Here is a 24,851-nt window from a genome sequence, read left to right on the forward strand (position 1 = left end):
AAGTGGGATGATTTCATTTCAAGAGTTCCACAGGTTCCCAAATACTTTGTAGTTTTCACAGGTCTCAAGAAGAATCAAGAATACTTTTTTCCCAAGAACCCATCCTTTTTCTAGCCCTTAATAGAAGGCAGGCCTGTAGTTTATTCCTGTATATGCCTACTCTATAAATGCAACAACTTGTGGAACAATGACAGTGGACTGCCACCTGCTGGTGAGAAAGTTTCTAGGCCAGTGACAGATCAGGACTGCAGCCAGATTAGGGGTTCATTGTTTCACAAAGAATACAAATGCCTTCTCAGAATAAGATTTTCAAATGCACAATGTAAAGCACATAGATTCTAAGTGAAGCCAGTCATAATCGAATATAGTTATATTAGAAATGTGATCATTTGTATATGTGACAGATGTGTAATGTGGTATATATTGATATTGCTCATAAAGATGTGATAGTTGTAACTACTAAAATTTTGAATTGAGGAGCAAAAGTGGTATTTTGAGATATCAGCAACAGTTGTAATGTGAGATGTCTGTGCTTTCTGCTGCTGATAATCACAGGTTCTGTTGTTACAAGGTTGTTGCCTATGCCCAAAAGGCATAAACTAAGGTTTACGAAATGAAAAATATTTTCTCATCCAGATACAAAGACACCTGGAATCTTGCCCATGGATCCCTTCTTGAGCAGTGTCCATTAATCCCCGGTTAAGAACCCCTAAATGGCGTTTTAGAAGCATGGCACTTTTATATGTTATTATTGTTTTACTTTTTTTATTGTTTTAAAGATTTATATATATATTATATATATATATATATTTTAATATTTAACTTATTTGTGCATCCAAGAACTGGGGTATAGGCATGGGGAAAGTGAGAGGATTCACCAGAGAGAATAGGGAGCAGAACAGGCAGATCTACTAAAATACACTGCTGAGGGGAGCAGCAGGGAAATAGGAGAGGCCTGCTGTACCACCAGGGAGGCCCCTTAAAGATTTACTTTATGTGTACAAGAGCTGGTGTAGACTAGAGGTGCAGGGGAGAAGGTGTGAGAGGACTCACCAGAGAGCTAATGGGGAGAACAGATGAGCTGACTGAAATACACTGCTGAGGGGAACAGTGGGTGAGACAAGAGAGGTCTGATGCGCCGTGTGGGTCACCTCTGTGGCTGGGGATTGAACCCAGTGGCTACAGATAGCTTCATAGTGCTGAGACTTAACCCTTGGGACCACCAGGGAGGCCTACGGTGCCATTTTTAAATACTGTGTAATGGCCAGTAGTTAAGTGCCTATGGAGCACTGGCTGAGATTTTATAGCAGTTAGGGGCAGAGAGGCATTGTGGAGGAGACAGTACTGCTCAAAGGTCCAATTTTGAATCCATGGCTGTCATTTAAGAGCATAGCAGGGTTTTCTCATCTATAAAATGGGATGACAGTGTTCTGAAAACATCGAATATCTTAACATGCAAAAACCCTTGGAGCTCAAGTGCTTGAACATACACACTCCAAGAAATGTCCAGAGTCTGAGCTCAGAAGATAGTGAATCCTTTCCTGCCAGCAAATGTTTAAGTCTGCCTGCTTTTCCTACTCCAAGAAAACAACCCCAAATGCAAATAGTACTTCTGGCCATGTTATTTTATTAGAAGCATATTTACATTCATGTAAGTTAACTTTGCAAAGAACATTTTACAAAAGTTTTATATAAAGCTTGGAAACTACATAAAAATAACTTCTATTCTTCATAAAGGGAAAATATAAGTTAGTTATATTTACTCTGCTAAAAATTGACTGAAAAATGAGAAATACCTCCTTACAGAAGAAAACATTAGCACAGGGCATGGGGAATACTGCATGCTTTTCAGCTGCGGGTATTGCACATTGGCTCAGTTGTGAGGCTGGGAGACTAAACCAGCCCCCATCCAGAAAGGACAGGAGAGCTGTTAGGTCTTAGCTTTCAGGCAGCACTGAGCACAGAAGCAGCAACTCCTTGAACAAGATTCCAAGGTGGACAAGCCAAATAAGGGCAAGATTAAAGGCTTTCCGCCTAAACATGGAAACTGGAATTAATACTCTCACACCACGCTGCAAAAAAATAGCATTGTAGACAAAGCCCAGCGGTCCTTTCTGATCACCCTCCTGGCTTCGGCTACCAGAACGGGGAGTGTGCTCTGTACTGCTCTGCTGCTAGCTCATGTCTTGCTAGCACCTGCGCAGCAGAGATTAAAGCAGGACATTGCTTTATTTCACTTCTCTCATTCGGGTGAGACCTGGAAACTGTCCACCTGGGCCAACTACTGAAGCAGGGAAGCCGAGTGCTCGCTCACTCCTTGCTCTCTGCAAGGATCCTGCCTTCCTGCAAGTCCCCAAGTGTCTTTTCCTGCTGAGTGGCTTACCATTACTTTCCCAGTCATTCATTACAGCCAGTGCGAAGATTATTTGCAAGGAATTGTTCTAGAAAAACAAAGTGTCAGCTTTGTTATTTGTTTATAGGAGATAATCTTCCTGAAACTTAACGTTTGTTTCAAGTTAAATATCAAGGTGAACAGCTTTCTTCATAAATAAAATGAATGCTGGTTTGAGCATTCGCTTTATTATGTTATCTACACTCTCTCCCCTGTGAGGATCAGGCTCTGTGGGAGGCAGCTGAGTAAACTGAAGGCTGAGGACCCCAGACACAGAAGTTCTCTTTCTGTTATGCTCTTGGGGCACGCACATGAATCACCATCTCTCCCCAATGCTTTTTCTTCCTGGACAAAAGTCCAGGTGATTGTCAGCTTCGGTCTCAAGCGTCAAACCAAGTATAAGACCTGCACGAGGCAGGAGAAACACCTGCCACATTGTCTGTAGCAGGTTGGTGAACATGAGTTGGGGCACAGGCTGGGCTGTGAATGAGCACTTTGCATGGTAAGGAATTTCTCTGTGAATGCAGGCTCCCCAATGGGAGCCAAAATGTGCTGAACCAGCAGTGCAGCCTGTGCCCTATGGTGCCAGCACCCAGCATGCACCAAGCCAGTGGTCTTAGCTGACATGCGCAGTGGCACAGGCTCGGAAGCAAAGGTGTTCCAGCCCACCTGGCCACAAGAGGCCCTGGGGGGCAGCAAGCCTGGGTGGTGCCAGGGCTCTAAGCCTGTGTGTGCAGGAAGGGGAAACACAAGATGGCACAAACACCAAGACCAGGAGAAGGGATGTTTCAGGCTCTCTTCCCCTCTACTACCGTAGACAAGGCCTTTCTTGAACACCCCCTAGAGTAGCTGGCTGCAATCTGGTCTCCGCAGGGAATGAAATGTTGTTGGGGCAGTGATCCTTATCTGAAATAGAAGAGAATGTCTGAGAAGCCACCAACAGTTATAGTATGGACAAGCCCGTGATGACATCAGCAACAGTGTGTGGTGCCAGCAACAGCGAAACTGGTGTTTTGGCAAACAGGAAGTACCTCAAGGTCATAGAACACCCGCTCCTCTGGGACTTCGGCCCCACCAACAGCCCAAATCACTTACAGCTTAAAGGCACCTGGAGCTCAGAGAACATACATTAGGGTGAGGTGACATAAAGTGAAACCTTGCCCTCTAAGAGTGCGGGAGCAGCCAGGAACACTGGGCAGACCCCTGGGCACAGCTGGGTGGAATGAGGCAGGGAGTTGGCGTGGAAGCAAGGGCAAAGATGGGTCCTGAGTTTTTTGTTCACAGAAAATGGGAAACCCCAGCAGCAGTCTTGGGTAGCTGTTACGAAGCATCTGTAGAGCTGTAGGGGAAGAACTTGGCAGCCTTGTTTGGGGTGGTGGGGTTTAGGCACTCAGTTTCCTCATTCAGTTTGAAGAACATCTCTTGCTCCCTCTTCTTCTGGTTCAGATCTTCTTCCAGAGCCTGGGTGGACAGAGGGCAGACAGAGCTGGTCAGCATCACAGAACACAGGTCTCTCAACCACAGGACCCCCCTCCCTTTCCCAGGCCATAGTGTTTGGGTAACTTGATCCTCCCAGAGCCCACTCCCCTCTCCTTCCTCAGCCACACAGTGGTTCTGTGAACCAAGGGAAAATTCATGTGCTTTCTTACCCCAACTCCACCCCAGATTCTGAGTCCAGAGATTTGTGGTAGGCTCAGGAGTTCTCTGTTAGAAAAGGTCACCCCATAACTTGAAGGAGAGAGGGATGGACCTGTTCCTTTGGGTGCATGCAAGTTTATCTGGATAAATTAGATCCTTCCAGAAAAACTTTGTGAGGATTCTCCATTAGTAAGCATTCAATGGAGAAAGTAGGCAATAAGCTTGGTGGGCAGAGAGTTCAGCTTCATTGTCATTGGCGTATGATCTCTGCAAGTTGCCTTTCCTTCCTTGAACTTTTTCTGTGTGGGAAGTAGCAGCATGGCCACCTACCTAAGGTGTCAAAGAGTAAAAGTAAAAACCACTTGGTCATGATAACCTGCCACTGTGCCAGACTTTACTCTCTGAGGTTCAGATACTGTCATCCCCATTTTATAGATGCAGAAACTGAGGCTCTCAGAGAGCCGAGGTTACTTGTCAGAGTCACTGTTATAGGGGAGCATGGCCAGGATGGGGCCTTTATCTCCTTCTCTCTTGCCCAATGCGTTGCTATTAGGCACTGTGCTGTTTCCACCTACTACCTACATACATTTACCTAACTAGAGTAGGAATTGGCATTTTTCTCTAAAGGACCAGATGGTAAATAATTTCGGCTTTGTAGGACTATATGGTGTCTGTTATGAACACTCGAGCCCTTTTAGTGCAAAATCAGCCATAGACATTATTTAATTGAGCAAGCATGGCTATGTTCCAATGAAACTTTATTCAGAAATACAGGTGGTATTTAGCCAATCCGCTGTTAATTAACAAATGCCTTAGAGGAAGAGATGTTAACTACAACCCAGGCAATACTACTGAATTTGCCAGACATTCCACACTTACTTGAAAGAAATGTATTTCCTAGGTAGCTAATGACAACATTTCTACAAAGAACTGTGCAAGAAAAGCAGCCAGCCTCTACAAGCAAGATTCAGTGGCAGTTCCCAAACACATCTGTGGCATGGGGCAGTTGCACTAGACAACATGATCATTCCTTTTCAATCTCAGAATATGCAAAGGGTACAGCAACCTCAGGTAGGAGATACCACAGTTAATCCTTGTCAGTAGGGGCATGTTTAATTTTATCAAGAGTCACAATAGGCCATGGCTATAGAAACTAATGAGCATGGGCTTACTAACAGAAGAACTGGGACCCTGGCCACCTTCCAGCCAGAAAGTTCCATTAGCACTAGGAGGGAACCTTCACTTCAAGGACTTCCAAGGCCATTGCAAAGCTGAGGTCAGCAGCTACCTGATTAGGCCACAGTTAGGGCAGGCAGAGCTGATGTGTGATGGAAAAGCAAACCTCAGCACTCAAGACAAGTGAGACGCTTGGTCAAGGGTATTAGAGCAGCTCTCCTCAGATTTCAGGGGACTGGAAAGAAATAAGAATGTTGGCCTCTGCTATGAGCTGGCAACTTTTTGTATAAATACTATACAATATTCATGTCTCCACTGAGACCCACACTGAGGTCCTTGGACAGTTCATTTTATGTGTAAATTTGGTGAGGCAATATATCCCGTTGTTTGGTCAAATACCAGTGGAGATGTCATTGTGAAGGAATTTTTCAGATGTAATTAACACTAACTCAGTAGACTTTGAGGAAAGCAGACCATCATCCATAATGTGGGTAGGTCTCGCCAAATCAATTGAAGCCCTTAAGAGAAAGATTGGTCTCCCTGAGGAAGAAGGAATTCTGCCTGAGACTGCCCTGTGACTCTCCCCTGCAGCCTTCTCTACAGATTTCATAAGTTAACGGGAACAGTGAGCCAACTCCTTAGAATACATCTGCTCTCTCCCTCTTTATATATGTGTGTAAATACACACATAGAATCTTGATGAATACAAGCCCAGAGAGGTAAGATGCAGCATCCTACAGCTTTTTTTTTTCCCTTCTGGTCACAAAGCACAAATTTCTAGATTATTATTGAGTGATATATGAGAGCTCTCCCAAACTCCCTGATGCCATCCTAGTCCAAATCTTTTCTCAGATTACTATAGTAGCTTCTTTACTGGTCTCTGTCCCCTACTAGGCACTAGAGGGGTCCTTTTCAAAACATCCATCAGATCATGCCCTCTTCAATTCAGAACATTCAAGGCTACATAGGACATGGTAACAACCACCATCGCAGACTCAAACTATGCTCGCCGTTGTTCCTTGAACATGGCAAGATATTCACACTTCAGGGCGCTTACAGTTGCTCTTCCTCAGCCCAGAAGAATTCTGCCTACCACCAGAGAGCTGCGTCGCTCCCCCTTGTGTTCTTCAGATCTCAGCTTTTCCATGCGGTCTCCCTGCCATGCCATCAAGTGCAGCCCTTACTTCCACCTCACAGTGATTTATTTTCCTTCACTAGAAGGTGAACACTCTGAAGGCAGAGACTTGTCTGTTTTGTTGAATGTAGTAACATATTGTGGGGCTCCTGGCATGTAGGCAGGAAATATTTGTTGCGTGACTGAGTGTCAAACTAACACTAGCAGACAACTGTATTATTGTGTGCCAAGTACCATGGCTAGAAGGTTACAGAGGCCAGGAGACAGTTGTATGGCTTAAGTTGGGCAGGCCTGACTTCTGACAGCAAGGAGAAGTTAGCCAAGCAAACACTGATGGAAAAAGAATATTTGGCAGAGGGAATCTAGGCAAAAAAAAAGACCAGCAGGGAACACCATTGAAATCCTAAAGAATACTGAAATCTGCTTGAAGCACAGGTAGAAGTTGAAACTAGCAGACTAGGCTAGAGCAATAGTTCCCAAAGTATGTTCCTTAGAACCCTGGAAGGTGGTTCTCTGCATTTCTCACTGGTATAGTTTGCCTTTTTCACTATTTTGATATTTTAATAGAACAAAAATGGTGGGGGAAACTGTTAGAAATTCAGGAAGAATAAATACAGTGGGACCAAAATATACAATTATTCTTCACTACCATGTACTTAATATTAATAGTAAGAAAAAAGTCTTTGACGATTCATTTTATTAGATCTAGACTGCCATGGTCTTTAATATTCTATGCAACGAAGTGGGACACTCACCTACCACACACTTTGCTGCAAAGAATGATAGGTATCCAGAGACATCAATTTATTTATTCATGCATACAGAACTGGGGTACAGGCCAGAGATAGAGTGGGGAGCAGAACAGGCAGATCTATGAAGTACACTGCTGAGGGGAGCAGTGGGTGGGTCAGGAGAAGTCTGCCGCACCATGTGGTCACCTCCAGGGCGGGTGGGGATCGAACTCATGTGGAAGTGGCTTTTAGCTGCTAGTGCTGTGCTTTAACCCGCTGCACCACTAGGGAGGGCCCATCAATTAACTGCTTTTTTATGGAACATCATTTTTATTAATGGAATAAGTTCCATTAAGTTCTGGTTAAAGTGAGCATACCAGTTCAAAGAAAATATTTATTGCCAATGACAAAATTTAAAGGGTTGAGGCAGAAATTAAAAACTTTTAGAAAACTTGTGCCTGCTCCCCTGAACTTGATAGCTTCTCAATATTTAAAGATCTCTCTGATGAGACAAGTGATAGTAATGGCTGTGAAATTTTTGCTGTTGTATAATGCAGCACATTAACATTTTTCCAAATGACCAATGCATATTGTTACAATATCATACTTAGGGGAAAATTCTGTTCAAGCACAAGAGACAGGCCAGTGGACTCTAAAGTAACAGCATGAAAATGCACTCATGGGTTCAGGTTCTACACTGCAGCTAAAGTTCACCCTACTGTCCCAAAGCATAATGTTTTGAAAGTAGGTTATTTTTGGGATTCTGGAATGCTGTCACCACTAATGTATATGGAAAGAGATCTGGAGCAGTCTTCTTTTTTTTAAATATTTATTCATATGGAACCAGAGTACAGGCCAGAGATGTGGAGGGTGATAGGATTCACCAGAGGCAGAACAGGCAGATCTACAAAGTACACTGCTGAGGGGAGCAGCAGGCGGGTCAGGAAAGGTCTGCCTCGCCATGTGGATCTCCTCCAGGGCAGGCGGAAGTGGCTTTAGCTTCTTAGTGCTATGTTTTAACCTGCTGTGCCACCAGGGAGGGCCCTGGAGCAGTCTTCTTTTAAGTAGACATTAGATTTGCTCCATGTAAAAACACCAATCTTACAAATTTAATTTGAAAAAATGTCATTTTTCATGGAAATCTGCTATTTCAATAATGGCACATAATATTTTAAGTGGAGTAATAATTTCTCAATGTTCAACTAAATTTCTAATGTCGCAAATATCCATATATAAAAACAAAAAGCTCAGGAACCATTAGGCTAGAGGGTGAGCATGGCAGGTGGGAAGCAATGGCCTAACGGGAACGAGAGAGCAGCACTGAGCGGAGGAATGACACACAAGAGCAGGAAAGAGTAGACAGAGTGGCACTCAGGTTGGTTGTTAGGCTGTCCATTCACCATGGCATGGAGGGAAGACATGGATTGCATTTAGAACATGCTATGGTAGAGCACATGGGAACTTTATATTGATAAGAGGGTTGTTTGGGCAGGACACTGAGATTTGGGGGCAGAGCTTGGAAGTTTTGAATGGAGCCATGGGAATGATCTCAGGTAGGGAGTGTGTTCACACCCAACAGAGGGACCAGAGACTAGGAAAGTGGGCCCAGGAGGCTAGGCCTGATCAATAGTGCTAGCAGCTAGGAGATTCAGCCACAAGGATGTTACTACTTACCTGGGCAAAAGGGGAAAAAACACAGGGCTGAAGGAAAGCAGGGTTTCTAATGGTGAAAGCATGGTAGACAGAAATCTGAGACTGGCCCTAATGGTTCCTCTCTATACCATGCCTCTCCTATTTGTGCATGGTTAGAACCTGTGAATCTGCTGTCACTCCTTGCAAGGAGAGAGTTATCCAGTGGGCCTAATCACATGTGTCTTATAAGAGCTTAGTCCATCTAGAAACCAGAGGGGACATCAGAGAAATTCAGAGCATAATGAAGTTTTATGCAAGACTGCCATCTGAAGATGGGAGGTGCATGATAAGGAGTGAGGGTGGTGCCACAGCAGGGAGTGGCCCCTGGTAGAGCTACCTTACAGTTACAAGGAACTGCCTGTGTCAAAACAAGCTTAGAGGTAATTCTTCCCAAGAACCAAGCCAGTATCTTGAATGTGGTCTTGTTGAGATCTATTGGAGTCCACCTAGATTTTTTACCTCCATAAATGCATGATAAAAATAAATGGGTATTGGCCCTCCCTGGTGGCGCAGCAGGTTAAAGCACAGCACTAAGAAGCCTAAGCCACTTCTGCATGAGTTCGATCCTCGCCTGCCCCGGAGGTGACCACATGGCGTGGCAGACCTCTCCTGACCCGCCCGCTGCTCCCCTCAGCAGTGTACTTCGTCGATCTGCCTGTTCTGCTCCCCGCTCTGTCCCTGGTGAATACTCTCACCTCTGCATCTCTGGCCTATACCCCAGTTCTGTATGAATAAATAAATCTTAAAAAAAAAAAAAATGGGTATTGGTTTTAAGCTACTAAATGTGTGGCATCTGCACTGGATTTTGACTTCTTAGAGTACTTTCTTCTAAGAAAAAATCCCACTGATTCATACTCAGTACTGCATCCTCTATGGATATCACAAGGTTATGATCCCCTGAGACAGAGTGAAAATAAAAATGTCTGGACTAGTGCAGCAAGGAGGCTGCATTCACAGAGTATGGAAGCCACACAGCATTCAGCGACAGTTGGAAAGGTCTTCTCCCACTCAGGCCAGAGACCACTGTGTGGATGCTAAGCAAGAGTCCACCAGTGCCAACATGGTTACCTTTTTGCGTGGCCGGAGCTGGTCCCGCCATTCCTTCAGGTTCTGGTTATGGCACTCATCTAGGGCCTTCAACTTCTGGGTTTCATGCTCTACCAGGAGGTGACACTTTTCATTCTGGAACAAATTCCAGGCAGAATAGGTAAGTTGAGAAGCAGAGGCCTTGAGGACTGAGCCACACATACATCACCACGAGGGCACCAGCATATTCTCATTTCACTTCTCCTGAATTATAAACTCCATTTACATAAATGCATATAAATCAAGAAGTTCCTGGAATAAATTCCAGAGTAGTAGTTTCAACAGTCATTTGTGTTGTAGGATCTGTATAACCATACAACTTTCTTCTTTACACTGTATACATTGCTTGGATTTTTCAATGTCATTTAAACAAGAAAACCATTAACGCTATTAACATATAACATGTGATCAGTGCTACCTCACCAAAGCAACCACTATTTTACATGTATTTCCTGTTGGGCTCTATCCTACATGTTTTTCAGCTCACTGATGTGAACATTTTCCACAATCACTTTAGTGTCTACAGAATATCCCAGGGTAGGGACCAATCAAATTTATTTAAGCAAATCCATTTTGGTCACTTTAGTTGCTTCTAATTTTCAGTTATAATAACACTGTTACAGAATGAATTGTGTCTTATTAGAATTCATGTTAAATTTCTACTCCACAATGAAATGATATAGATGACTAGGTTTAGGTAAGGGCGGGGCTTCTGTAATAGAATTAGTGCCCTTTTAAAGAGACACCAGAGAGCCTGTTCTCCCTAACAAGTGAGGACACAGCACAAAGGTCACCACCTGCAAATCCAAGGAAAGAGGCTTCAGCACTAAGACAATTTGTTGTTTTAAGTCACCCAGTAGTATTGACAATGATCACCTGCATATATAAATTATAATTTTCTTTATCACATATTTCCTCAGGAGAGATGTGTGGCAACAGAGGAAGGCCATGAACCTGGCTGAGGTGCTTCTGACTTCACTTCTGAGATAAGTCATCATCTCATAAAATTTACCTGGAATCTCTCACAGGCAAGTAATCTTGTTATCTAGGAGACGTTCACTGTAAGTAAAGGGGCGAGGGGTGTGGGTGTAGCACCTTTAGAATAGAGCCTCTTGAGCGAGTTTCATTTTGGATTTCAAGAGTTTTGGGAGTTTACACATTGTTTACTTAGGGATAATACTCATAGCACCTCTAACCTGTCAGGGGCTGGGTCCCCAGCACTTTCTGAGTTCTTTTAATTAATCTCACATAAGGCAGGGATGGAAAAACAGATGCAGAAGATGCTAAAATCCAGCAGACACACCTGTCAGTCTTCAATGCCTTAGTGCTTCCTCCCTCCCTGTCCAGAAACTGCCAGATGGATCCAATAGCCAGAGCCATTTAAGGAGATCTCAGGTTTGAGTTGGTCCACCCCTCTGTCTGACAATGCCCCCCTCAACCACAAGGGGGCTCCAAGTACCAGCCTCTGGATAGGTTCAACAGAGAGGGAAGGAGTAGCCAGGGAGACCCTTTTTCCTGATCTTAACAGTGAGATGCTCAAAACTTTTCCACTAAGCATGATATTAACTTTTGAAGATGGTCTTTACCAAGTTAAGGAAGTTCCCGAATATTCCTAGTTTACTAAAAAGAGTACTGATTGCGAATGGGTTTGGCTTCTGACACTTTGTATGCATTGATGGATTTGATTTTTCAAATGTTGGGACAGTCTAGGATAAACCCACTTAGTAAGTGGTACCTAGTTGTTTTTATTTTATTCATGAGGGTTTTCCTGTCTTATAATCTGTCTTCCAACGTCTGATCTTGCTATTAGGATAGACACCTTTCCCCAAAACCCAGCAATGATGAAGAAATCCAGCAGCATGCCTGCTGCCAGGCCCTATAAGGCATTTTCAGTCTGTCAGCTCACTTACAAAACCTCACTTCCATCCTGCAGGGGATTAGCACCACTACCCACGCTGATTTTATGGGAACTATGGCTTGAAAAGGTGCTGTGATGTGGCTGATACCATGCAGGATTGAAACCCTGCCTTGCCTGATAAGAATCCTTCCATTGTACAGTTTTTGGTCCCCAAGAGCTGACAGGCTTGGGAGAGCCAGAACCCGGTGGGGGCTGAAGTGCGGTACCTGTAGCTGCTGCAGCTCATTCATGTTGCTCTCACACTGGGCCACCATGTCCCGCACCTGGTTCTCATGTTTCTGCTGCTGCTGCAGACGCTCTGACTTTTGCCTCTTCTCCTCCTGCTGGGAGAACTGCAGAGAGAGGGTGCCCCAAGGAGAACCCATCAGAGAGGCTGGTCTGTGCACGTCCTGCGGCACTAGGGCTATTTTAAGTCCGCGTGAGTTGGGACATGCTAGGGTAGGGTCCAGAATCATTGCCGCCAGAGCCACACATAAGACACACAAGTGGGTGGAAAAGAAAAGCAGTTACTGGCAAACGAAGTCCAAGGTGTGGAAAGGAACAGTGCGTGAGAACACAGCTAAGTCCACAGCACAAGGCTGTGTGTCCACTCCCACACCGAGAAGGGAATGCCCCACTGAGATGGAAGCTTCCAGGTTGATTCTCTCAAGTCTTGCTCTGTCCCCACATACCTGCTTGATCTTCTCACGCTGCTCAGCAGCGGCCGCACCATTGATGTGCAGGCTCTTCTTGTACATGGCCATGCGCGTCTTGCCCTCGCTCCTCTGAATCTTGGGCAGCCGCGCCTTCTCCTGCTGCTGCCGCACCTTCAGCTGCTCCATCATGCGCTGGTTGTAGCGCTGCATCTGCTCCCGCTCCTGAGGGCACAGCCATGGGGGCAGGTCAGCTGCGCTCAGGCTCAGAGGCCAAAGACTGCCACATCCACCTCAGGAGCCCAGGACGCACCACACGACCCCGCGTGCTCCACAGAGCAAGGTATGTGTTACTTTACTTCTACTGTTACTTAACATTCTGTTCTCCCTTCTAAAATCAGGCTTTAGCTTCCTACCTTTTCATCTAATCATGGTAGCAGATGTCAATTACTGTTTTGCCTAACACTTACTTGCATTTCAAAACTCAGCCAGGACATAACCTCCTCCATAAAGCTTTAAGCCAGCCTCCCTCACTTACTGAGGTGAAGGTGTCACTGCCCACACCTGGGTTTATCTGTCTTTGTCCCCAGTAAGGGGGCTGAACTGAGACAATGGCCTACAAAGCGGGGAGGCTTCTTATCAGATGTGGTGTTTACCTAAAAGCATTCTGAGGGGCTGTGGAAGAAAGAGAAAGCTACATGCACAGGAGTCAGTGCAGGAGCTGCATGGGTTGCCCATTCTTGGCCCCTCTATCTGAGGCAGGACATCCCCAAGAACCCCCCCAGGGGTCCACAGTGGCCATGAGTCTCACCTTCTCGTGCTTGCGCACCAGCTCATGCCGCTGCAGGAAGTACTGATCTTTGAGCTGCTGCTTCGCCAGCTGGTGCCTCTCTTGCAGGTGATGCTCCTCCATCTCCCACAGGGCAGCCTCCCGGTCTGCAGGGGACACACCCCCTGGTGAGGTGCTGACTGCCAGGGCCCAGCAGGGAGGCTCAGGGCTCCTCTGGCAATAGCTAACAGCTATGCCACTTCTTTATGTTGGCTGAACTGACTAAGCCAACACCTAGAAACTTCCTTAAATATCGAATTGATGATGGCTCTCAGCAACAAGAAGGTTTCTGAGGCAGAGACACTGGAGACCTAGGCTAGAGTCAGCTCTATCACTGGGCTTTGAAATGAGTAAACAATCTATGTCTCAGCTTCCATCTGTGTCAAATGGACACAACCATACCCTCGGGAGACATTGTTATGGACTGGCGGGAAGGGCTCATGTGGGAGCCCCATGAAAAAAACAGGAGAACCACTGGTCTCTTCCTCTTCCTTGTCTCCTGCATGTCCCACATAGGCATTATCAACACAACAGTATCTGGCATTTTATCAGTGGAAGCCCCAAGAATAGGGCAGAGCACTGGGTCAGATGGAGACCCTTCTGCTCTATGAGACAGAGGTCACAAGTGTTCGGTTTATTTCACTGTGTCCCTGCATTGGGAAGACCTAGATCTCCCTCACACTACAGTGGAATAGATACTTGGCTTCCAAACCAAAATCAGAACCACCACCCTCAAGTAGGATGATGCTCGTGGACATTTCAGATCAAAAGAAGGAAGTTAGGGCTCCCCTGAAACATGAATGGCTCTTTTAGAATGTCAGCACACTGAGGACCCCACTTTGCTCAACTACACTGGCCGAGCACCTGTCACGGTCACTGACACTTCAGCCAGCGAGGGACCGCCTGCACACATGGCCCAAATGGGTTAGCTCACTGAGGTTTATGTAGTGTCAACTGTGATGTTAGCACCTCGCAATCACCTAACAATGTTTTTCATTGTGGATCTCTGTGCCTGTCTGCCAAGAAAACATGATTAATAATCCTTAAAGCATAAGTGCCTAATATCATAGATCAAAAGACCACACTATAGTTATATAAGCCACAGATAGCACTGGTGCATTAGACCTGCCATGTGTACTTCTTCGTGGTAGGCCAGAACCTCAAAAATCAATAGGCACCAGCTCAACTTCTCCAGATGTTTTAAAATGGGGCTCAAAACAAGCAGATCTAACCACTGAATGCCTGCTTGCCTTACATAACCAAAACACTGCACCCTGCATTTGTTCATGTAGCTAAGATTAAACCCCAAGGCCAGCTTCCCCTGCCACATGACATGAAAATATGTACATCTCTTTGGGCCCACTCTCTGACCCCATTTCCCCCCATGAGCCCCACTGCCCTCCTCCCTCTGGGTGGCAGAAGTTCTCATAAGCGATTCCCCAGCATGCAGCTCTGTCAAAATGCCACCACACCACAGTAGTTAGGAGTTCAGGTAAGATTTGTGTCCAAGGCAAATCGTGGGTCAACTACACATTAAAACTCTGCGTCCTCAACCAAAGGGCAGCCACCCTCCACTCATTGGTTTCACTGTCATCAAAAACAGCTAGAATAGTAGACCTGCCTTGTAGGGTAAAGGTGAAGATCCAGTGAGACAAAGGCATGAGAATTGACAGAATTGACAACCTGGCTGAGCACTTGCTGGACATCTGATGCTGTCACAAGGGGCTCTGGAGCTGTCCCCACCCGCCACCACCCTGTTAACCCAATTCACTTCCATCACCCACCCCCTTGACACCTGGGATAATATCAAATTGCACTGGTAACAACTGGCGCCCATGCCAGGTCTCTGTGGACTTGGGTGAAAATTTCCCTCATGTTGCACCAAGAAGGAAGATGTATGTTTGGTTTTAGAGTGAAGAATTAGCTGTTCTAGTTCATTTTCAGAGATTCCAGGTCAGCATGGTACTGCCACTACTGAGCACCCACCTCGAAGGAGCTCTTGCTTCCTCGTGAGGCACTCGCGCTCCTTGTCACAGATCTCCCGTCTGTTGTCAGCGGTGATCCTCTTCATTGCCTGTTCCAGGTCCTCCTTCTGCTTGGCTACAAAGTCCCGGTCCTGTAGGGGAGGGAGAATAGACTTTTACCCAGCTCTGAGTTTAGTGCCTCAACTTTTATCTTATTACAGAGGAAAAGTCGTCATGATGGGGAAAGAAAATATACGAAGGAGAAATTCAAGATGGATCAACCAGCCGTTATGGACCAAGATGTTTTATTTCTTCACTTTTAAACAGTAAGGATGGCTTGCTTTCTTCCCTTTCCCTTTCCTTTTTGCATACAAGAACTGGGGTGTAGGCCAGGGATGCAGCGTAGGGGTAATAAGAGGATTCACCAGAGAGTAGGGAGCAGAACAGGTGGATCTACTGAAATGTACGGAGGGAAGCAGAGGGTGAGGCAGTAGTGAGTCTGAGATCTTGGCCCCCACAGTTAACCCCAGTGTGGTTACCTCTGAGCCCCTTGCTTTCTTTCCCTTGCAGAGTAGGAATTGAACAAGCGCCATCCCTGGTGATGCCATGTTTGCTAAACCAAATCACATGGACTGTGCTATTCTCTGCATCCTTGGGCAGAAGCAGCAGAATGTGCAGAGACTACAGTGGGAGAAAGGGGGGGTGGGGCAGGCTCAGAGAACCTCAGCATGTGAGAAGCTGGTATTATCTTATGGACAGCCAGGGAGCCAACGCAGGGCTGAGGGAGGTGTGACATCATCAGACTTGTAATTTGTATTGGTCAGGGGGTGAGAGAAAGGACTGCAGGGGTGTGGTGCAAAGGAGGGACCCTGGAGAGCAGCTGGGATAATGGCCAGGAGACACAGAGATGTTGTAACTTCATGGATCCAGACATAGTTCAGAAAAAGAACACTGCTTCAGGAGGTAATGAAGAATTGGAGGGAAAGGAGGAGTGAGAAACAACAAATTTGCTAGCCAACAGCAGGGTGGAGGTTGGTGCTCAGAACAGGAACAGGTCTAGGTGACCAGTGCTTTGGTGTCTGAGTCCCCAGAAGATGGCAGGTGGACAGAGGGCTGTGCTGGTTGGTCAGGGCAGTATGACATACAAACAGCCCTAAAACAAGGCTTTGGGGAGATGGATGTCAAGGGCTAGGGTGTTCAGAGATGGGCGAGCTCACTTGCAGTGGAGTCAGAACAATCCGAGAAGGCTGCAGGAGGCGTAAGAGCAGCGTGAAGAGGGGGCTGTACTTGGAAGAGCTAGCCTTTGAGGGCGGGGCGTTAGCAACACCAGCTTGATGATCAGATCACCATTCTCAAACCTAGGAACCCAGGCCCCCCCTCCACTCCGGACTAATGGCCAAAGACTCACCAGAAGCTGCTTTTTCTGAGCATGTTCATCCATCTTCTGCTTCATACATTCCTTCCGCTGCTGGCGTGGGAGCTTCTCCACTTCATTCTTCACCTGCACCACAGACAGAGCAGAGTGTGGCTGGGTCAGGGTATCTCCTGTGCTCCCTAGAGAAGCAATCTTTAACCCCAGAACTCCCAGTTTGGGAACTGAAGATGAAGCTCAGCTTTCCAGGGCTCTCTTTCCCACCCCACCTCTGAAAGGCACTCAGCATTTGTGTGCCACTGGCTTCGGCTGCCCAAGAGCAGACAGGCGTTGTTTTTGACTGCTAAGTATTTGGCCCCGTCTTATAAAAGCCTCTGGTGCCTTTAGGGCAGCACTTCTCCACATTATAAAAAAAAAAAATCTTTTATGCACACAAGAATTGGGAGGTGTTGGGGGGGGGCGGGGTGAGAGGATTCACCAGAGACAGAGTGGGAAGCAGAACAGGCAGACTGACAAAGTACACTGCTGAGGGGAGCAGTGGGTGAGACAGGAGAGATGAGAGGATTCACCAGAGACAGAGTGGGAAGCAGAACAGGCAGACTGACAAAGTACACTGCTGAGGGGAGCAGTGGGTGAGACAGGAGAGACCTGCTGTGCCAGCTCCTGGCCAGGGGTTGAACTCATGCTGCAATGGCTGCCACTAGCTTCATAGTGCCGAGACTTGCGCTACCATAGAAGCCTTAGGCAAAGGTAATTAGAAGGACAAGCTCTGAAGAAAAAATAAAACTGGACTTTACCAAAATTAAGTACTTTTGCTCTTTGTGAGACACTGATAATAAATATTTGCAGAATCCATCTGTGATAAAGGATTGTATCCAGAATATAGAAGGAATGGTGAAAGATAGTAATAAAGACCCAAATCAACCAATGAAATAAATAGGAAAAAGACTTGAACAGGTACTTCATGGAAAGAGATATGTAGATACCAAATAAACACATAAAAAGTACTGAATAGCATTAAGTCATTAATAAATGCAAATAAAGTCACAGTGAGATACCATTTCACATGTCAGAACAGCTAAAATAAAACAATAAACCTGATTTTACTAAGTGCTGATGAGGATATGGAGCAACTAAAGGCTTATACATTGCCATAGAGGTGGAAAACTATACAGTTTTCTGGGGGAAAGCTTGGCAATCTCTCCTAAAGTTGAACGGGCACTTAGTGTCTGCCACCAAGTCGTACCATTATTTTTTTTGGTCACCTCTTCTTCAGTTTTCTTTCTGAATCCTGCCCCTTTATTCTTTGTCTTTAATGGTCTTGCATCAGAGTTTCTCAACCACAGGCCTGTGGGGCAGGGCAATTCTTTGCTGTGGGGCTGTCCTTTGCCTGGCTGGATGTTCCCAACATCCCTGACTTTGACCTACTCTCTCTCCAGTTGTGACAACCAAAATCACTTCTGGTCATTGCCCAATGCTCCCTGGGGTACAAAAGGTTCTGGGATGAGAACCACTGTTTTAGATAGAAGTGCTCCTCTCCCAGTAGACTGGGCCATGACACCCCGCTTCCTCAGCAGGGGTGTCCTGGCTGGTACAGAAGCATGGTTCACCTCCACCTGAGGCGGATGCCCAGGCGCTTTTGACAGCACCGTGCCAGGCATTATCCAACAGAAGAGCCTATTAGTGTAGAACTGCTTTTACAAGCCTGACTCTGCAGATTCCCTGGACATATCATTAGAAGCAGCAGTTTAGGAAAAAGCCTAGAGGTTTCTGCTAATGGCACCGAAACCAGTAAGGAATGAACTCTGTTGAGTACATGTGGGAGGAGGAGGGAACAACCAAAGTAGAACACAATAGGAACACTGACACAGGGCGAGCGCTCGACCTCGCCCTCTCTCCAGCTGAGATCCAGGAGGCAGAAGGGGCAAGCTGAGATTCCTGCCTTTCTAGAACACCTTTGAGAAAGTCCCTGGACATGGTTTTTACCTCAGGAAAAACCTTTTAACTGAAATCTCCTTAGAGATTCTCTCAGAAACATAATTCTCTGCCACTATGGTGATCTAAACTACTTCAGAAATAAGTTGTTGTGGTTAACAGATTTTGTCTAGGAAAACAGGGAAATGGAATTTTGGCAATTTCCTTTCAGACCGGTCAAGTCTTTCAAAATTACTAAGAAATCAGAGCTGTCACACATATCTTCATGGGCGCTAAGGACACTGTATGCAGGAACTGAACAGCAGCCTGTCCATTCTGTTCTCATTGAGTACATGTATCATATACTTGCTTTATTGGTGTATGTAGACACACATATTACTAGATTCAGTTAATTGACATAAAGAAAAAGTATGTCCCCATTCAACTAGCTTGCTAAGAGCGATTTTTCCTATATCTGGCCCTGTAGTGCATCATCAGCTTGATAAATATTGATATTTACATTAATATATTTGTACTTTCTGTGCCTGAGCTGAAATCATGACGTGTTCTCTCACATTCACTGGATCGTAGAGAAATGGACAAGGTTAGCCCTCTGACCTGGTTCCAGGAAAAGTCCACTCAAGATCTGGGACCTTCCTCTCCAGCATCCATGTGTTGATTTCTCTGGTGCTGCTGTGGTCTGGCTAATGCATCTGTGAGTTTATCAGAGGCTGCTAACCTTGGCATTGCACCTCTTCGCAGTTCTGTCCTTTACCCCCAGTGGTGCATCCTAACCGCCAATCCAAAGGTTTCACCAGCACCCGGGAGAATACACAGCCTCTGCCTAGGCCTCCACAGAACTCACAGGGTAACCTTCGAATCCCAGGGGTTCTGAGGACTATGGAGTAGACCGTAGATCATAGATCTGGAAGCAGGGGCCCCTCACCAGTCCCCTGCCAGAAGGATCTCTAGGATCACTCTGGAAACTGGTAATAACAATGGTAATGGCTAAAAACAACCAAAAGGCCTATTGTGTAGCAAGTGCATACTAAGTGTCCACTGCTTTGTCTGCATTCTGTCATTTCATCCACAGCGCTGCTGGCCTGTGGAGAGGCGGGCACAGCTATATACGAGCTTTTCAGGTATAGCAGTTCCCCCAAGTCCCGGTTACTACAGTGGAGTTGAGCTGATATTTCAAATGCTTGTGACCCAAAGGGTCCTAGTACTGCGAGTGTACCTCCTTCTTCATCAGTTTGAGCTGCTCCTGGAAGCGGGTGTAATCGCGATCCTGCTCCAGGCGGATGCGCTTGGTCTCCTCCCTGCGGCGCACAGCGTGGTCCTGCTCCATCTTCTCCACCTGCTGCTTCTGCTGACGCTCCAGGTTCTCCAGCTCTGTGTCAAAGAACTTCTTCTTGGCCTGGAAGTAGCAGAAAGAGAAATCTGCCAAAGTCACTTTGTACCTGGGTGGGAGGTGGGGCGCAGGATAGCGAGCCCAGGGCCTGTGCTTTGACTCCCCACTCCCAGACCTACCATCTTTCTGCTGTTCCTGGACCTCACTGAGACTTTCCTCATTAACACAAGGGAGATCAGACCATCTACCTTTCAGGCTTGTTGCATGGTGCTCAACAAAGGGGACTTCCCTCTAGAGGCCCTCCTGTTAACAGAGGACCACCGTGACCTTCATGCAGCCCTATATGTGCAAGTCAGTGCCTAACACGAGCGGGAAACCAGCACAGCCAGGCAGTTGTGGCCACTTGTCTGCACTGCCCGTCATCCCCAGCCTGCAGATTCTGCCTAGAGAAACCAGGAGGCTGGAAGCACAGTGGAGCGGTCCACCCTCGTGCTTACGTTGACTTCTTGTTCAAAACGTTTCTGCATCTGCTCCAGCTGCAGCTCATGCTTGCTGCTCAGCTGATTCTGGTTCCGGTGCTCTTCTTTCTGGAGCAGTCGAAGCTCTCGGAGTTCCTGGCGCCTGGGGAGTGAGAGGATGTGGACATTTCAGTTGGACAGCAGCCTACGAGACCAGCTATTTCACAGCTGGTGATTTGGAAGGCTGTCCTGGGCAGAGACACAAATAGAATTCAAGACTTCATCTGATACTTACCGATAGATAAAACATTAATAACCTTAACATGAAAAAAAATGCTTACAAATCATTTAAAAATATCCTAATTTTAAAGAGTGAAACAGAACATAGTCAGCCATGAGAGTGAAGACAAAAAAAAAGTTTTACCCATACCTATAGATAAATGAAATTAAAAAGATAACAATTTTAAAGCAAGAGCATTGGGGAACAGATATTTCCACATAACTGCTGACAGGTATAAACTGGTATATATCTGAAGGACAGTTTGTCAAGAACTATGGCTTTGACACAGCAGTTCCACTTCTGGATGTTGATTAAAAAGAAACAGCGATAAAGGCACAACTTAGCCAAAGAATGCTCATAACAATGGTATTTATAATACTACAAACTGGAAACATCTTAAATGTCCATCACATTGGTTTAATTTAAATGCTCTGCTGATGGAATTCAACACATCATTTAAAAATCAAGCTTTAGGAAATATTTAGTTACAAGGAAAAAGACCAATTTAAAATGCATTCACACATTTTTAATCTAAGTGAAACGGTTGAAAAATTGGTCTATGATATTTCCGTACCACTTGGGTGAAAAACCAAAAAGACAGTATCTGTATGTGAACACAAGTGTGTATGAGTCTACTCTCCTATCTAAACACAGTTTCTGGAAGGACTGCACCCTAACATATTAATGCAGGGAGGACTAAGAAGTCTGGCCAAAAAGTAAGGGAAGAGATTTTCACTGTTTATCCTTTTAAAAAAAAAAAATTTTGCGACAGGCCTCCCTGGTGGCGTAAGGCGTTCAGACTATGAAGCCATCTGTATCCACTGTGGCATGAGTTTCATCCTCAGCCAGGGGCTGATCCACATGGCCCAATAGACCTCTGCTGTCTCACCCACTGCTCCCTTCAGCAGTGTATTTCAATCAATCTGCCTTTTCTTCTCCCCACTCTGTCTCTGATGAATCCTCTCATCCCCTGCACCCCAGTTCTTGTATGCATAAACAAAAATAAATAAAAATTTTGTACCATATTACTTTACCTATTCATAATATGATCTATAGAGCCCTCCCTGGTGCCACAGTGGGTAAATGCAGCACTAAGAAGCTAAAGCTGCTTCAGCACGAGTTCGATCCCCGACCCTGGAGGTGACCCACATGGAGCGGCAGACCTCCCCTGACCGGCCCACTGCTCCCCTCAGCAGTGTACTTCGTCAGTCAGCCTGTTCTGCTCCCCACAGTATACTTAAACCTTATTATTTCTGTCAATGTGCATGTGTGCATGTGTGAGTTCTCACAGAAAAAAATATTAGTGGAATACGCCCCAAAGTATGAATTATTTTTCTCTGGACAAGTTCATGAAAAATGGATAGTTGTTTTTTTTAAAGATTTATTTATTTATGCATAGAAGAACTGGGATGTAGGCCAGTTGGGATGTAGGTGAGAGGACTCACCAGAGACAGTAGGGAACAGAACAGCTAGATCTACTGAAATACACTGCTGAGGGGAGCAGAGGGTGGGCCAGGAGAGGTGTGCTGCCTTATGTGGGTCAGCTCCCTGGCTGGCCAGGGATGGAACTCTTCCTGCAGTGGCTGGTGATAGCTTGATAGCGCCACCAGGAGGCTCCTAGGCATTATTTATATAGTCAGAAAAACCAATTTAAATGCTGCAGAAAGAACTTGGTCTCCTGACTATGAATTAGAAGCTTCAGGGTAGCTCCTAGGGTTTGGGGGCCCACAAAGCCTGTGTCACAATCTGTAGAGTCCAGCTGCCCAACAGCTGGAGAAAAGGCAGGCACACTTCCCAGTCAGAGGAAGCTTGCTTGAACCTTAGCTCTGCTGACTTTCCAGTCAGGTGCCCATCTGCAAAATCGGGCAAAGAATTCTACCACTTAGAATCCTTCAGGGTTAAAAGAGAGGATGCATTCTCCTGCCTGGCGCATGGGAAGGGCCCCCTAAGCAGTACCTACTCACGTGAAAAGGTAACTGCGGCCCAAGTCTCTAGGAGGAGCCAGACACTGTCTACAGCCACCTTAAAAAGCATCTGCTCAATCTCTCTCTTGTAAATAAGAAGGGAAGAACAATTTTCTTGTTTCTCTTCTAAAATATTTATTTATGCATGCAAGAACTGGGGTATAATCCAGAGGGCAGGGGTGAGAGGATTTACCAGAGACAGAGTGGGGAGAAGAACAAACAGATCTACTAAAATACACTGCTGAGGGGAATAGCGGGAGAGACAGGAGAGGTCTGCTATGCCATATGCGGGTCAGCTCCCTGGCCAGGGACTCAACTCCCTGGCCAGTGACAGTGCTGAAATTCACCCCCATGCCACCAGGGATGCCCTGGAAGCATCAGTTTTCAAGTGAAATTCTCACTAAAGAGAAACTAAGGTTCAGCAAACACACATACAAATACAGGAAGGAAGTAAGGCGGGAAGGGCCTCCCTGACCTAACATGAGTTCTCACAGGGAACACAGGCAAAGGAGAAGGCTGATGTCCCAGGAAGAAGCTGGCACCAAAAATTCTAGGAAAAAAGAAGGAACTCTGACCTAGAATCTTCCATCTGGAAGAGTGACTATTTGGTCACATGCTTTCAAAGCCTACATCTGATTCAACCCTCCAATATTTCTGGGATCCCCCTAGGCCCAGGGGTGTGAGCAGAGCCCCCACGCCCTATAGCATGGGGCCTGGCAGGCCACCAGGCTGCTCAGACCTCCAGTCACCAGACAGACAAGAAAAGCCTTGTTCTTTTTTATCCCTTTCTTGGACGAGAGTTTACTGGAGAAAAGGACTGTGTCATAGTATCTCCCCACTGGGCACTTATTAATGTTCTTGTTTTTCTGTCCCTCCCTCTTCACCCCATCCTCTGCATCTTCTGGTCCCTTTCCCTCCCTGCTCCCACTAAAACTCCGAGAACTCAGAGTGTTTATTGGTGTCCACTGGCTTTTGGATGTAACAGTCTCCTGTGTAAGTGGGCAGTATTTGTTTGTATTATTCTGACTTGCCTGATTACACATAGTTCTCTCAAACTCTCCCCATTTTTGTTGCAAATACAGCTCATCTTCCTTACAGCTGCATAGAAATCCACTGTCAACTAGAGCACTTCTGACCCAACTGTTGGTGAACATTTAGGCTGCAACCACATTCTAGCTATTAGAGTGAGAAAGCACTGAAAGTATAGTCTTCTAGTTCTTGCAAATAAAACCGCTATTTATGTACATTGTGGTATGCATGCTTTTTATGACAATGGTTTTACATTCTTTGGCTAGATGCCTGGGGATGGGACCACTGAGTCACACAGCTTTTACATTTTTACTATGGTCAGTCCAGACTGCTCTCCATAATTGCTGCACCAGTTTATGTTCCTACCAAGAAAAGCCTGTTCTTGGTGAGCATCTCCCTCTTAATCCATCTTGGCCAAGACTCACGGTTCAAACACAGCCAAACTCTGCTTAGGAGGAGGGTGGGGGGCCCAGTGCCTGGGGCAAAGGGCAGCACTGCTAGTGGGGTTGAGGGGAATCTGGAATTTCAACCCAAGAGCCTCAGCTACCCAGAGGGAAGCTAATGGAACCCAGCCGTTGAAGTGTGACCCTTGAACATTTGTTCAGGTCACCTCCATTAACACAAAAGTTGGTATCAGACTCTCCCTGGTGGCATAGCGGGTTGGAGCCCTGTACTGAGAAGCTAAGCCAAGCTGTGGCCACTCTGCGTGTTCGATCCCTGCCCTGGAGCTGACCCACATGGCACAGGAGACCTCTCCTGCCTCACCCACTGCTCCCCTCAGCAATGTATTTCATCAGTCTGCTCCCTAGTCTGGTGAATTCCCCTCAGCAACCATCCTTCACCCCACCTCACCCTGCGCCTCCCCAACCCACACAGGTGAGGACACCATCATGTGTACACATGCGCTCACACACTAAACACCACGAACAAGAAGTCTGCCTGTGCTCCTTCCAAAATGACTTCTACTTGGCTTCCGAATGTCTGTGCTTTTTGCCCCCATATTTATTTTTATATGTGTATACATAAAGAGCTGGGGTGTAGGCCAAGGTGTGGGGCATGAGAGGATTCACCAGAGACAGGGGACAGCAGAACAGTGTATTTTTTTAAATACACTGTTACGGGGAGCAGCAGGCGAGACAGGAGGGGTCTGCTGCACCATGTGGGTCACCTCCCTGGGCAGGACTCGAACTCAGGCAGCAATAGCTTGATAAAGCTTAGACCTTAACCCCTGAGCCGCCAGGGAGGCCCCATGTCTGTTATTTTTTTTTTTTTTTAAAGATTTATTTATTT

At 46.1% G+C, this 24,851-nt stretch overlaps 1 protein-coding gene across 1 annotated transcript in view; it reads right to left on the bottom strand.

The window, feature by feature from the left end:
* Nucleotides 1-1,680: 1,680 nt before the first annotated feature.
* STK10 (serine/threonine kinase 10) overlaps nt 1,681-24,851 on the bottom strand; it is a 111,695-nt gene continuing 88,524 nt past the window's right edge. Inside the window, exons 11-19 of the mRNA XM_004679219.2 lie at nt 20,328-20,451; nt 19,717-19,896; nt 16,602-16,694; nt 15,216-15,345; nt 13,212-13,336; nt 12,440-12,625; nt 11,975-12,100; nt 9,833-9,946; nt 1,681-3,853 (exon numbers count right to left, since the gene is read on the bottom strand). Of these exons, the coding sequence (XP_004679276.1) occupies nt 3,713-3,853; nt 9,833-9,946; nt 11,975-12,100; nt 12,440-12,625; nt 13,212-13,336; nt 15,216-15,345; nt 16,602-16,694; nt 19,717-19,896; nt 20,328-20,451 (1,219 nt within the window). The 3' untranslated portion in view covers nt 1,681-3,712. The remainder of the gene's footprint in view (nt 3,854-9,832; nt 9,947-11,974; nt 12,101-12,439; nt 12,626-13,211; nt 13,337-15,215; nt 15,346-16,601; nt 16,695-19,716; nt 19,897-20,327; nt 20,452-24,851) is intronic.

Source organism: Condylura cristata, unplaced genomic scaffold (genome assembly GCF_000260355.1).
Source record: "Condylura cristata isolate star-nosed mole 26May11 unplaced genomic scaffold, ConCri1.0 scaffold00008, whole genome shotgun sequence".
Classification (NCBI taxonomy): Eukaryota; Metazoa; Chordata; class Mammalia; order Eulipotyphla; family Talpidae; genus Condylura; species Condylura cristata.